Source organism: Pieris napi, chromosome 12 (assembly GCF_905475465.1).
Source record: "Pieris napi chromosome 12, ilPieNapi1.2, whole genome shotgun sequence".
NCBI classification, from domain to species: Eukaryota; Metazoa; Arthropoda; class Insecta; order Lepidoptera; family Pieridae; genus Pieris; species Pieris napi.
The window spans coordinates 8,686,371-8,701,980 of NC_062245.1; the positions used below are offsets into that span (position 1 = coordinate 8,686,371).

Consider the following 15,610-nt stretch of genomic DNA (forward strand, 5'->3'; position numbering starts at 1 on the left):
TCGGACGACGAAGCAGAATACGAAACCCACCCGTAATATTATATACATGTATATGTTCCACCCGTATAACCTCGATGTGCGCTGTTTCGAAACCAAGCGTTTTTTAAGGCAGTTTCTGCTGCGAACCACCACTATGTGGAACCAGCTGCCTACTGAAGTATTTCCGAACCAATTCGACTAGCTCAAGAAAAAAGTGTACCAATTCTTAAAAGGCCAGCAACGCACTCGCGAGCCCTCTGGTATTGAGAGTGTCCATGGGTGAGGTCTCACTTAGCATGAGCTGAACCTCCTACCCGTTTGCTTGTTCTATATAAAATCAAAAATTAAATTAATTGTTAAACCAATTTTGTAGAGTTTTGATACAAAATACCTACGTTCCATATATGTATTGTCATTCTCACTGGGCCTAAATATTAAAAGCCAAGATCCTAATACGATTGTAGCAATATACAGTATACACCATAACACAATAAACGTGCCAATTACCGAAATTCAAATAATGAATCAATCTTAATAACACTTGAGCCGTAAGAAGACCAACAACGAGTGGAAAAAATGTTTAATTTCACTTTGTCTATTTCCCTATGTTTTCTGCTTCGTGTGAGTGGCCATACGATCTGTAACCAGTAGTTACACAAGATTATCGGATATGGCTAACTAAATGTAACAGGTTCAGGATGATTCTGTCCAGGAAGTAACGGGCAATGACTATTTACATCTATACGCTAGGGTTGACACTTATCAATATTAGTAGCATTCGAAAGTGAAAATGCGTACTTGAAAGTCAAGTGCGTGTCCAAATGGCTGGTGGACTCGTATTATTTATAAAAAAAATACATAAAGCTATTTATTCTGTTATTCTTTAGGGACCAGCGATTTGAGGAGAGTTCAAGTAGAGCGATAGTCGAACACTTTTAAAGGCAGCCCTGCGATTCTGTAACTCACTTTTCGAACTCACACAGCGGTTTTTGCATCGGCGGTCGCTCTCAAATCAGTCGTGAAGCAGTCATTTTATGATTTGGCATTCTGAAAAGGTGGGAGCTTGTAGTTTATTGTTTATCAGAATGCCAAATCATAAAATGACTGCTTCACGACTGATTTCAGAGCGACCGCCGATGCGAAAACCGCTGTGTGAGTTCGAAAAGTGAGTTACAGAATCGCAGGGCTGAACTTAATTTAGAACTGGCAGCTACCTCAGACAAATAATTAGTCCAGCTATTCAAAGGGGGAACGCTGCCAGTATCTTCAGAACCATGCCTAAAGGGAATCCTTGCTAGGGTAGGCGATGGAGGCTCACTTTCGACGCCCTCAGCTCCATCCGGGTGTCATACGACAAGTCAAGTCAAATGATATGACCTACTTCCTTTAAATAATCAATATATGTAATTGCGAAACCTGAGGCCAAGAGCCATAAATGGTTGTAGCGCCGCTGGATTATAGAGAAAATAACTAAATAAAAATAATATTAATGAATGGAAGTCACTATTTGTTATTCATTTCCGGTAAGCGACCGGTCGTTACACTTTAAGGCTGGGAACTTAAAGATTTCGTTGAGATTACGTTGACAGACGTTTTATTATATTTGAATTAATGTACATGACACAGTTGCACTGTAATCAACCGATTAATTTAAATATATTTCATATTTTATTGGTGTGAGAACTGCAAAGATTTCATTTCGATTTAAGCTATTATTGGCATAACATTCTATTTTTATTTATATATTTTATTATTTATTTATACTTTGTTGCACATATTATATATTCAGATAACATGAATTATTAAACAAGCGATCTCTTCCAGGCAAACCTAGTAAGTAAAAATAAATACTTGGACTAAAGTGCACAACTAAATTAACAAAAATAAATACACAGATAACAATGTAAAACCAGAATATTAAAAAAAAACTAGAGCTAGTCTTTAAGAGTCACGCATTGAAATTTAACCTAGCATTCTATGTAGGTTCTAAAATACATAAAAATAATTTATTTACAATTTAAAAAAAAAAGTAATAACAAAAGTTGCGAATGAACAGATGGAAATTATACGCATCATCCAGCCATTATTTTTCGACCTACAATTTACATTCAGTAGCTCGACGTCAGACGAACTTGAAAAAGGGACAAACGGGCAGGAGGCTCACCTGGTGTTAAGTGATACCGCCGCCCATGGACACTCTCAATACCCGAGGGCTTGCAAATGCGTTGCCGGTCTTTTAAAACCATCTAATTTCATAGCTAAGCCGAAAATCCACTATAATCCATCGAATTTCTTAACGAAACCAAAACCTGAGTCTACAATTGAAACTAAACAAAACTCAAACATGTTAGTGATTTTTAAACAATTTTAAATTCAAGAAATTAGTTCTGGACATACGAGAAAAGCAGAGAGAACGCTCCATTTGCTTATGAATACAAGTGATAGATTGTCAACTGGTTTAGAGTAACCATTCCGAGTCGGTAATTAATACTATAAGACCGCGACCGTACATAAAAACCTGTACAAATCAATGTTTGTTCATACCAATACCAAAGAGTAATACTGACTTATCAAGTCAAAGTCGAAAAAAAACAATTAAAATAATTACTACTTAAACAAACAACTTCTTGTTTATTTTTGCAATGATTTAGTTTCTTGTTCTTCAAGTTAAAGATGCTTTTCAGTATGTACCTAGGTACACGCACATAAATAAGGATATTTCGGTTCGATTTCCGGTGAAACAATAACTGTTTGGGTAGATGGATGCTACGTATGTTTCAGTTTTGGAGTTATGCATCGAAATAAATGCCGGAATATATACTCCCTACAACTAGAGTCTGGGACACTGTAACCACAGCCATAAATATTTTATCATTATTTCATATTACCCTAAGTTTTATCATATACTTATAGCTATCCCCGCGAATTTCCTTTTGCCTATTTTTTTAGTACCTACATAACAAACATAATGAACATTTTGCTATGCTACCCCATAAAGACTGTTCGCTTTTCCGGAATAAAAACCTAAGTATTATATAAAACTACTCTTTATTTTATTGATCCCAACTTACTCTCTTTAAAAACCTTCAAGGAATAAAAAAATACTAGAATTGGTGCATTACACTTGGAATTGGACATATTTATTCATATAAATAAAGCCCAGTGACGCATAGTCGGGGCTGATTCCTTGTATAGTATATACTCCATATAATTATATTCCTCGTAGACAGAAACCCCTTAACCGCAGCCCGCATCTCATTTTATATTTACTCGTGTAAACTCCAAAGTATCTAGATACAAATTGATTAATGTTAAAAATTATGCAGAAAAATTAAATCGACTTCAACATTATTTACCTAAATTATACAAGTCTCCTCTAGAAATATATTGAAACTGTTAAATGTTAAAATTTTGATAAAACTTGGACTATTCCTTGCTACTAAGCTGGAACTAATCTCTCTAAGCATATATTCAGAAAATCACGATATAACTTTTACTTTCCGAGAAAATGGTGTACACTTAAGAAATTTAATATAATTTAAACTGATAACCTCTTTTGTTAAAGTCGGTTAAAACGTTCTCTGTGAAAGCCTTTAAGGGGTCGTTCATTAGTACATCAGTTCATCATTCAGTCATTAAACTTTAGATTAATTAGCTTATTAAATACAGTGAATTGAAAACTGTGCGTTTAATCAAAAATAAGCAATGATTGTTCTTGTGAACTTTCATTCACACTCTTTTGATATTAGGATACGCAACTTCTTGTTCTTTACAACAAAATCTTGTGACTTTATAGAAGCTACTCTAAGGTTAGTATTAGTATCACTAAAATTACTTAGAAATGTTTCAATATTTTATCCCCTACAAATGAACGAATTAAATAAATTGTGTCACACCCCTTCCTCTCGCATCTGCGCCAATTTGCGTTTTAGGGTAATTTAAAATTCGAACATAAGCGTTGGCGACTATTGGTTCAAATTAACGCAGATATCTAGATGAACATAATAATATGTCCGTCCCTTGATCCATTTTACCGTTATGTCAACGGTGCAAGCCTTCATTATCTTATTATTGCAGTAATGACAGCACTGCATTTAAATAAAATACTGTTTTATTGGATTTTAATGCCTAAGGTATAATATTTGTTGCAATTAAACAACAGTAAATCAACAAATGTTATCAACACCTCAACCTCAAACACGTGAAAAATTATACATCAAATTTTATAAAAATTGCACAAAAAATATGTATTTATATCATTTCGACGCCAAATTCCATTATGCGTTTCGTTTATGGGAAATCTTTAAACAAACGGAACAATTAACACTGGTTGGTTAACTCACCTGGTCACTTTGAACAAAAGTCCCACTGGGGTCATTGCAGGTCAGAAATTTTCTTCACCTAAAGTCCAAAAGCTTTCCAATTAGAAGCTCACTTAGTTATAATTTCTTTTACAATTCCACTTCCAAATTCAAATTAACAGTCACTTAAAATTTCGTTTTCGTTAGGATAGTTGGAAAGTTCCAATTCGATCGCAGTCTGATATTCAAATATAGAATTTCTGATTAAAAATTCTACTTCGAAATTTGAATTTAATAGAAACAAACACTGGCCAAATCAATTTGAATTGAACGCTTGCACGTGTAGGTCGAGCGACGGCCGCGGTAGTTCTGTAGAGTGCCGGAGGTGACAATGCCAATTACGCGGTGTGTTTGTGACAACAGGTGCCACTGCACCCTCATTGTTGATTGTTATATCAACGGAGCCCGAATATTTAGCTTTGGAATACTTAAAACAACTGTGTAACGACTGTATAATGTCGTTAAATTCCTTATTCAACCATTACTGTTTCCAAGTAATATACTAAAACCAAAATATAGATACTTATCAACAAAAACCTGACTTCGGCATAGAGTAAAAGAAATATATATGTGTTTTTTATTGAAGACACTTCTCCCGTACTAACAAGAAACAATACTGCTTTTATAATAAAGTATTTTTTATTGTCTCTCTCAGTGATAAGAATTAAAGGTGTTGGACTTTAGATAAAACACTTGGATTCAATAAGCAAGTAGTTATATTACTTTGAGGGTTTAAGTTAATTCTAATTAAGGCTTTTCGAAGGTACAAGGACCCTCCTTATTATTTTTATTACGTAGGAACTTAACATCCGCCACGCGTCCACCGGATGTGGTATCTTATTTACAACTTAAACTATAACCTCCTTTAATAACAGACACATAAGACTTATTTTGTTGGCCGATAATAAAAAAATATTTTACCAGAGGTAACTATCAAGCATGCTATTTGAAAGTAGATCTTAATACATTGTCATAGAGTCGAAATTTAATTTTTTTAAACATTTTTGTGGTTACAGTCTTGCCGTCGAGTGGCATACTGTTTCCTTTAACGTAATTTGTTAAGACAATGGCGCCATCTAGCCATTTTGGCTACTATTGTATTTTATTATTTCTTTTGTATGCTAAACGTTTAACCTAGTAGAGTCTAGGTCTATAAAGTCTGCAGGTAACTAATAAAGCGAATACAATTTTATGAAATGGGTTATGCAGCACACACAGCACACACACGTGTTTTTGTTAGATGCTTTTCTTAAAAGGTACTTACCAACTATATTTATTTTTCTATTCATAGTATACAGGACGTCTTTCTAAGTACTTTAAATCTATATCAATTAATACAAGTTTAAATTTATGGTCACAGTTTAGACCTTAAAAAAATTAAAGAATTCAAAGCATTACTAAATAATATGTGTAAACATTATTTAATATAATAATAAATTAATATCATTATATTGAAAAGAAAAAACATTAATCTTAACACGAGTATTTCACATTTGAATAAAAACTCCGTATTGTGTACATTATTTACATAACTAGACTTTCCGTGTGCTTTTCAACAATCGAGGTCAGAAACAGTTTATTTTTAATTTATTAATAGCAGTATGTAAATAAGATAATAAGTTTGTTTATAACAAAAGTATTAAGTTCAACGTCTTTTTATTATTATTTTTTTTTTTTAGACAATTCACACCAATTGACCTAGTCCCATGCTAAGCTGGTGAAGCTTGTGTTATGGGTACTAGGCAACGGATATGCATAAATATTATAGATAGATAGACATATAAAAACATATTTAAACACCCAAGACCTAAACACAACACCAAATGCTCATCACATCGATGTTCGTCTCAGCCGGGGATCGATCCCGGGACCCATGGATTCCCAGTCAGGGGTACTAACCACTAGACTCTGAGTCGTCAAATATATTGTATCATTAATTCAAAGTATGCGATAAAGGCTTTAAATTCCCACCCTGAGTCTTATTAAAAACTAAGAAGCCAATCTACATTCCCGAGTCCTCATTTAAGGGCAGTTTTAATGAATTTTTGCCTATAAATAGAGAGACAAGTTCAAGTTGCAATAACGTGATGTACAGATGGACAGGTGCTAGAATTCTGAGTGATTGAGAGTCGCTTTACTCGTCAAAACGAGTACTTGAACATTATTGGTTTCAATCTCCAACGTATTGTTATTTCTATGGGTTGGATATGTAATAATTTCAAACATTTAAATTAGGAAAATGAATAAGTTGACACCTTGAGTATGCAATAAATTGCATTACGCGCTGTGGAGGATGAAAAATAAAATTGTTTAATTTTATTACCTAGCACTTTGACATACAATTTAATTACATACACCAATGAAGAGACTAAAATACTAAGTGCATCTTGATTGCTATTGTGAAAATAAATTAATCAGTGGCGCTACAACCTCTTCAGGTCTGGACCTCAGATTTCTGAATCTGTTTCATGATCGTTTTTAATCTAATAAGCAAGTAAGTAGGTGATCAGCCTGCAGTGCCAGACACATGCCGTCGACTTTTTGGGTCTAAGACATGTCGGTTTCCTCGCGATGTTTTCCTTCACCGTTCGAGCGAATGTTAAATGCGCACATAGAAAGAAAGTCTGTTGGTGCACAGCCGGGGATTGAACCTACTAAGCCTAAGCCACTAGGCCAACACTGCTATTGTGAAAGGTAAAAATGAAAGGTACCAATTCTTAAAAGGCCGGCAACGCATTCGCGAGCCCTCTGGCATTTAGGATGTCCATGGGCGGTATCACTTAACATCAGGTGAGCCTCCTGCACATTCGCCCCCTGTTCTATAAAAAACGTAACATATTTATAAATGTATATAAGTATACAAAATATATACGCACGGTCTAGTCTTTTAACTCAGTCGCGTAGATATATTATATATATATATACCTTTGTAAGAGGTAAATAAGCATCATATAAAAGATCAATTTACATTTTATAGTCAAAATAATCTTCCTGTTTGAACATCTATAATAAAATTTAGATCTTTATATTTATATTAGACCCTTCAGACCTCTATATGTAAATACGCACATTGAGTAAGAAAATCGCGATAATTTTATTTGTTTATTCGACAACCGGATTAACAAGTAAACTTTACATTAATTTAATAACGTTTATTTTTCAATTTATAATAATAAGGAGAATATTTAACGACGGCAAGGCCATTTATTTCCTACATCTTAAATCTAAAACCGTTGTAAGGTTCTTATAAGAACAACCGATCGTGATCATTCAGCAAAAAGCCTGTTTTAACTGCCATTTTGCTGCTATGTGGCTTTTGTCCAAGAAGTACTTACCTTAAACTTACGATTACTTTCTATTCCCGATCTATAATCTAAAATTATTAATATTTCCCATCCAGGTTTTCGCAAATTCAGATTGATAAATGTCAAAATTCGATCTGTCGAATTCAAATTAACAAAAACGATCCATCGACCGGTCATTGAAAAGTATTTTATGAGAAATGGGTTGAAATATCAATATCTAGTAGTAAAAATTGGATTAGGATTGAGTATACAAAGCGGCCGTTTAAATCCTTTTAGAATTTAAAAGGTCAGCAACGCACACGCGGTCCCTCTTGTCGAGGTCATGGTGTACAGGGCATCAAGTGAGTCTCCAGCCCGTTTGCTTAGCGTCGACTCGCGACCCTATTGTGACAGTCTCAGCTTTGTAGATGTGTCAAAGACTTTAGTACCAAAGTTTTGTGATACTTGGTCTGTCCACAATCTTCTCTATACTAGAAACAGTGTTTTGACTCCAACAATTTTATTTATAGGCAAAAACACGCATATGCTTTCGCCACGCTTGCGGTACCTATATTGCCCTTCTATCCTAATAGAGCAAGATCCCAGGGCCGCCAGACGTCACGTATTTTCTGACGGATGAAATGTGGACGATTGGGTAGTGTTAGTATGTACTATGATCGTATGCCTACCTGCTAGCTTGGTCAAACGGCCAATTTCCAGGTATCAGGTAATCAAGGTACACAAAAACATTACTTACTTCACGTAAATTCTCATGGCTGATTTTTATATATGTTTTCGAGTGTATAGTTAAAAATAAATTGTCAATACTCCCAGACACTTTCCGTCGGCCATATTGCTTAACAGACGCTTTAAGGGTCTCAAAATAATTAGTCAACTTCACGTAAATTCTGACGCTCCATTTTTATATATGTTCATCCGACAACTATTTTAAAAGCTTTGACAAGAAGACAGACCGATCCAAGGGGCCAATCATCCCCTAAACTAAATTTTAATATCTCTATGAGTGAGAGAGCATTATCTACGCGCATGAGACTGAGTGAGACCGACTGCGCTGTTAAAGCCATGAAAATTACTTGAACAGATATTTTATAATTTTTAGAACTTTTGTTGACCAGTAAATTATAGCAACAAAAATAAGAAAAAAAATTGACACATAATAAATAATACTAAAGTTAGCCGACATTTTTTTTTTTTCAATTTATTAATTAGAACTAAAAAATATTTTTTAAAAATACCACTTATATTTAAATAGCAGCAATTTTTTTAATTAATTATTTATTGGAAATTTGGAAACAAAGTGGAAAAATATTAATTCTTCAATATTTCTTAACAGTGGCTTTTAATCTTCATTATCATTATCATCAAATATCAATCTTGAAATTGAATATCTAAATCGTGATCGTCATCATCAGCATTATCCTTATTTTCTTCCTCTGTAAAAAACAAGTTAAACAATGAAGGTCTGAAAAAACTAAAAAGATACAAATAATATGAGAAACGAAAATAATTTACCTGATTGTTCTTCCAGCGACTCACTGACAAAACCCGGTAATTGATCTCCATCGAACCAATGAAAATCATATTTACCATCTTGTAGTGTCCAGCCATTGTTTTCGGGGTTGAAAATATTTATCATCTTCATACTTGCATTGTTCCAAAGCTAGCCCGTCGAAACTGTTGCCAAAGCTCACTTTTACAAGGTGGTAAGTTACTGGCATCGAAGTTTCTTAAATTCTTTCGATTGAATTCTTCATTTATATCAGATACCATGTATGTAAATGATAAACAACTGTAGTCTGGCAGCATCTACATCAATTATTCCAGGAAGATTGTAAACATCACAGATAAATTTTTGTATTATGTTGAATACACGTTCTTCTTCATCTACATCACCAACAAAATCCAACGTACCAAAACGGTGAAATGCTTTGTTGGTACTCTTCATTTTTCTTCAAAATATTAAACGGCTTTTGCTTGTCCTTTTTGAATAATAATAATTTTTCAAGTAATTTTCATGGCTTTAACAGCGCAGTCGGTCTCACTCAGTCTCATGCGCGTAGATAATGCTCTCTCACTCATAGAGATATTAAAATTTAGTTTAGGGGATGATTGGCCCCTTGGATCGGTCTGTCTTCTTGTCAAAGCTTTTAAAATAGTTGTCGGATGAACATATATAAAAATGGAGCGTCAGAATTTACGTGAAGTTGACTAATTATTTTGAGACCCTTAAAGCGTCTGTTAAGCAATATGGCCGACGGAAAGTGTCTGGGAGTATTGACAATTTATTTTTAACTATACACTCGAAAACATATATAAAAATCAGCCATGAGAATTTACGTGAAGTAAGTAATGTTTTTGTGTACCTTAATTACCTGATACCTGGAAATTGGCCGTTTGACCAAGCTAGCAGGTAGGCATACGATCATAGTACATACTTACACTACCCAATCGTCCACATTTCATCCGTCAGAAAATACGTGATGTCTGGCGGCCCTGGGATCTTGGACCATAATCGTCTATTTCAAGGCTAAAACCTCATTTGCAAGTTAATTTATAATAAATAAACCAGACACAAAAATGCACACATTTATGCCCGTCTTACTGATAACACTTCACTTTATGGATCGAACTATATTTCCGGCTGACTGCGTAATACATATTATCATTAGTTAAAAAAAACCTATCCCCGTTAGGTCTGGGTGATTGTCCTTTGTTTGTTATCGTTAGCACGGGTTCGATTCCTGTTTGCATTCCATTTACGCTCGTAAACTTTGAACAATAGCGTTGGTAACTTAAACACAATCAAGCATTTCCTCAATTTTATGTTTAAAATTCATTTGTCTCCATTAAATAAATCTCTTGCGACATTTATTATCGTCTATTACAGAAGGTAATTATTGAGTCGTTATAGCCCTTAGCAAACTTAATATACATTTCTTATACGACCAGCGGCTACAAATATTCCTATATAAGGTTTCGGTACCAGAAGATACGGTCTTCCGTGTTATCCGAATGCGAGGATGGCGCGAAAAAACTTCTAGAAGGAATCGGAATAGATTAATTAGTCAGTAACTTGCAAAATTGAAATTCGAATTACAACATCAATCCTCTGAAAAATAATCGTAACAACTCCGTCCTATCTACAAAATAGTATTTAACAGTTTTAAACACATTGCAAACACTTCTTAAACGAGTACTAGGGATAAAATTGTCGCAGCATTATTAATACTGTTTCATTGAATGAGTCGTTCATTGAAGACTTCATGGTTGCGAAATGTGTCGCGTGAACCGTGATTAAAACATCATTCAATTTTTGATGAGCTTTTTATACTCATTTTTTTTTATAGATTATACATATTATTTGTATTAAATTAAGAAGTATGCGTTCCTCTGTCCACAGCTTACTACTGGCTTTAAATTGGAGTCAGATGCAGTTTCAAGATCACAAGCAGTGAACGAACCTGTATTCCATTCTGGCTTAGGCCAAAAACGAGATTCTAATACAATCTATGATATAAAAGTGTGTTGGTAAGCGCATAACTCAACAACGCCTGGACCAATTTGGCCAATAATTTGTTTATATTATTCCTTGAAGTACGAGGATGGTTCTTACGGAGAGAAAAATTAAAAAAAATTGAGTGAAAAAGTCTAAAAACAACGCTTTTCTATATTCCCATACAAAATATTCGTAATAATACTTAAAAGTCAATTTGAACTTTAATACCATATCATAAAGTTCAAGTATTAGTGGAGGGGTTCCGGGAAGGTAAATTTTTATTTTTTGACATAATGTATTTGTTGTCTTATCAACTTTCATTTTTTTATCTTACTAGCTAGACCGGTGTCTCGAATAGCAGAATAAGTATTTAAAAAAATAAAGAATCGACTGTTAGGCGGTACGATGTTCGCCAGGCCAGCTAGTAACTAAATAATAACATGCATAGACAATAACTTGATTACGAGGTTTAGAGACTTACTTAAGAGACCTACATAGGTAGCACTATGGGGTAGCCCATGTACATTTTTTAATACAATTGAACACGCAAGTCGAACAATGGATTCTCGACTACTTCTCACAAGCTCTTCACCATGTTCACGACACAGTTATTGTAACGGTTTTGACATTTGTTCGTAAAGTAATTATAATTATTATACCTTACATTTTCACCGCAGCCTGGGGATTCTGTCCGAACAAAAAAGGTGCATTCCATTAGTATTGATTCGAAGTACTCGTAGTGACAAAAATATACATTTAAAAAGCTTGTTGGCAATTGGTAAGTTTGCTTCTAATGTGTAAAACTTATATTGAGATTATAGTGCTGGCTTTAACTAATCGGCAAATAATTAATAAACATACTTTTAAAGAAGAATTTATTGTTCATTTATGTACAGAAAAGTAAAGTAATAGAAATAAGAAATAAAAATCCCCGAGAAAATAAATATCGTCATATTAATTACATCACTTCATCATATATATTTTCATGAAATCTAGGAAAAAGTTTCGACATATCAAACAAATCAACGGTAAGAGCAGCCTTGCGATTCTTTAACTCGCTTTTTGAACTCTCACAGCGGTGGCCAAATCATAAAATGACTGCTTCACGAGTCACGACTGATTTGAGCGAGACCGCCGCGCCGCCGCGAAAACCGCTGTGAGAGTTCGAAAAGCGAGTTACAGAATCGCAAGGCAGCATCATAATATAATATATGCAGCAGACAGTCTGAACGCAGACTTCAAATCGATTCCACCAATATCTAATCCTACCTGTATGGATTTATAAAGATATTTTAAACGCTTATCCGATAAAGGTAATAAGCAAAAAAGAAGATATAAAGGATTTTCGTCACCGCATAGCGAAATGCTGTCTAATTGAACATAATTACAGTTATAAGTTTGCAGGTGGAACCTGCACGGATGTACTTTTATTAGTCGGTGTCTTTGATTTAATATCATGAAGGAAGATGGCTCTGGATAATCTCAAGTATTTCAATCAATTATGCTTACAGCGGTAAGGAGTCATTATTTAGTTAACTTCAAATAATTCTTTGTATAGGCGGTCTCGCGGCGTTGTTCTGGGAGCCGATGAGTTTCCAAATCAAAACGTAAAAAATTGGTAAAAAATTAATATTCTTAAGTGAGTTAATCATAATTATTTATTAAAAATAAATTAGCTATATTATATGAAAATTGCGCGTGTTTCATTTTAGACAAAGGGTTTATGATATTAACTGTTATAATATATGGTATTTTTGAGGTTTTTGCTCGGTATTAAAAAATATGGTTACTTATCATTTAGTCCTAACCTTTAATCGTTAGATGTAAGTATAGTTGATATAGCAAAATAAACGTGAATTAACCTACAATTTGTCAAGCAGTATCGGAGCATAACATTCGCGTGTGACTGTACAACCAGTGGTTAAACAAAACATATGTTTTTAACTTCAATTGAAATAATAATGCGTTTACAATTGAAGCCTTTATATAGCTTGGTTGTGGTCTGTGGACTTGCTATCAGACTATGTTACTCTTCTATATCGTTGGTTTTATATTAGGTTTATATTTATAACATTCTATATAGCAGGAAAGTGAAAATGCATGTTCCTTTTTCCTAGTTTCTACTTCCTTATATATTAATGACATTTTTTAACCATATATAAAATAAATCAGTTGCGCTACAACCTTTTTATGTACGCCTCAGATATCTGTATCTGTTTCATGATCATTTGTGTGTGCCTGAAACTACTTTATGAGTCTAAGGCAAGCCGGTTTCCTCAAGATATTCTCCTTCACCGTTCGAGCGAATGTTAAATGCGCACATAGAAAGAAAGTCCATTGGAGTACAGCCGGGGATAGAACCTACGACCTCAGGGATGAGAGTCGCACGCTGAAGCCACTAGGCCAACAATGCTCATATCTATATATACAACAACTATTATTGATTATGTGTGTCGATTATTGAAACCTGATGTCGTGCGATCTAATCCCGATAGGGACTTATCATGTGTGAGCTACTCTTGCTCGTACATCCAATAACGACGTCACGGGGTTAACTTAATAGCAACGACATGCTTCAGGCACAAAAGACCTATCGCCTTCTTAAGGCCAACTCATAAAAGATGTAGCACCAATATCTTTTTATTTAATAGGATAAACAAACGAGCCTACGGATCGCCCAAAAAGGGCAGTGATTGCAGCCCATGGGCACCGTTTTTAGTGGGTATTCCGCCTTTGAGGAAGGAGCATGCTATTTAACTTTCATGTCTATGTTTCATGACGCCAGACGTCAAAATATAAAGTTTCATTCAGTTACGATGGCTTTGTAGTTTGTACTTGATAGGATTCGCCGAATACTAACCGGCGTTATATATACATTGCTAATAATTATACTTCCTTTTGCCAGTATACCAGCAAACCAATTACAAGAAAGACTTAAAAGTATCCGAACTAAATTGCGAGAAAAATGTTTATTCTTTAATACCCATTTAACAAAGGAAACGTGAGAATTCATTATAACCCAAAGAACACAGATTATTTACGATTTACATGGAGGTTGTGTGCAAATTATGTTAAATTATATACATGCCATATATATACATACTGCTTGATAGACGAACCTGTATCATTGATTGTTAGGAGAGATTATATAAATAATTGCAGGTTTATTACATTTACTGATAATAATAATCATTTATTTGCAAAGATATGGTACAAAAATATTATGGTGGTACAATCTAACCTTTGCATATTCTGATTATTATGATGTTTCACTCAAATAATCATTAATAGAATAATATTTTTTTTCCTAAAGATTATTAAAAACTCTAGTAGGAAGGTCTTTGAATGGTTTTGGTAAATTATTACATACCTTGATTGGATGGATAGATTTGGATATAATAATATTTTTTTTTTATTTAAGATTATACCACATCATATTATACAATTATAAAAAAAAATTAGTGAATTAATAATACGACGTCTTGAACAAGTACATAAACTGTTAAGTTGCGAAAACGTAGGGCTTCCCCAATGAGAAAGTGTTTTTCGTTTCCCAATAAATTTATTTATACTGAAATATTAATTGTTCTATATAAATTAATTTGATTTAATTTAATTTTAATAATACTTAACTTTCAACTAAGTACAGGTACTTAATGTGATTGTAACAATATCCAAGCACTCACATTTCTTATACAACATTTCTCATACTTTTCACATTGTAGTTAAGTTTCTCTATAATTTCGCTAGCTCATTGATTTCTCATTATAGGAATGCATTACAAGTTCCGGCCGCTGCTTTGTTAAACAAGCCAAAAATTCTGAATATAATCTTTACATACTATCAAATATATGCCTCCGGCAATTTTATACAGTTTTCACCAGTTTTCACCACCGAATTTGGCGAATTCGGTTTTAAACAATTTTAATTGTTTGATGTAACAACCTTTGTTCTCAAGTCAATTCTATTTACTAAATAATAGCGGGCAAACTTTATATTTTAGCTAAACTTTTAGCTATACTCCAAAAATTACCAATTAAGCCAATGTCATGTTGTTGTCATTTGTTCTGTTCAGTGTCGTGAATTTTTCTAATATTTTAATAGTTATTCTGCCATTCGCACCCAAGACGAGTCCAACATCGGTTCTGCCTTTCTGAAGTTTAATAGCGTAACTGTTAAATGTTTTTATAGATAAGTCTTAGCGTGCGGACTACATCACCTGATGTCAGGGCATAGATTCATTGCTTCCAATAAGTTACACCTATTCTATAACCTGTAAATTATAAACGTCTGTTTGTGCTGTCTGCTAAATAGGAATGAGATATAGCGTGTCGTATACAAATCATATTTCAAAGTCGTCAAACTTAACTATGCCAGCATTATATAGGTACATATCAAATTGACGTTTTGTATGGGAGGAGCAAAAAGTACATTTTTTTTAAATAGAATATATTTAATTATTCGAAGTA

General features: G+C 33.8%; 1 protein-coding gene across 1 annotated transcript in view; it reads right to left on the reverse strand.

The window, feature by feature from the left end:
* LOC125054525 (TNF receptor-associated factor 4) overlaps nt 1–4,666 on the reverse strand; it is a 63,230-nt gene extending 58,564 nt beyond the window's left edge. Inside the window, exon 1 of the mRNA XM_047656485.1 lies at nt 4,323–4,666. Within this exon, the coding sequence (XP_047512441.1) occupies nt 4,323–4,357 (35 nt within the window). The 5' untranslated portion in view covers nt 4,358–4,666. The remainder of the gene's footprint in view (nt 1–4,322) is intronic.
* Between the last annotated feature and the right edge of the window lie 10,944 nt (nt 4,667–15,610).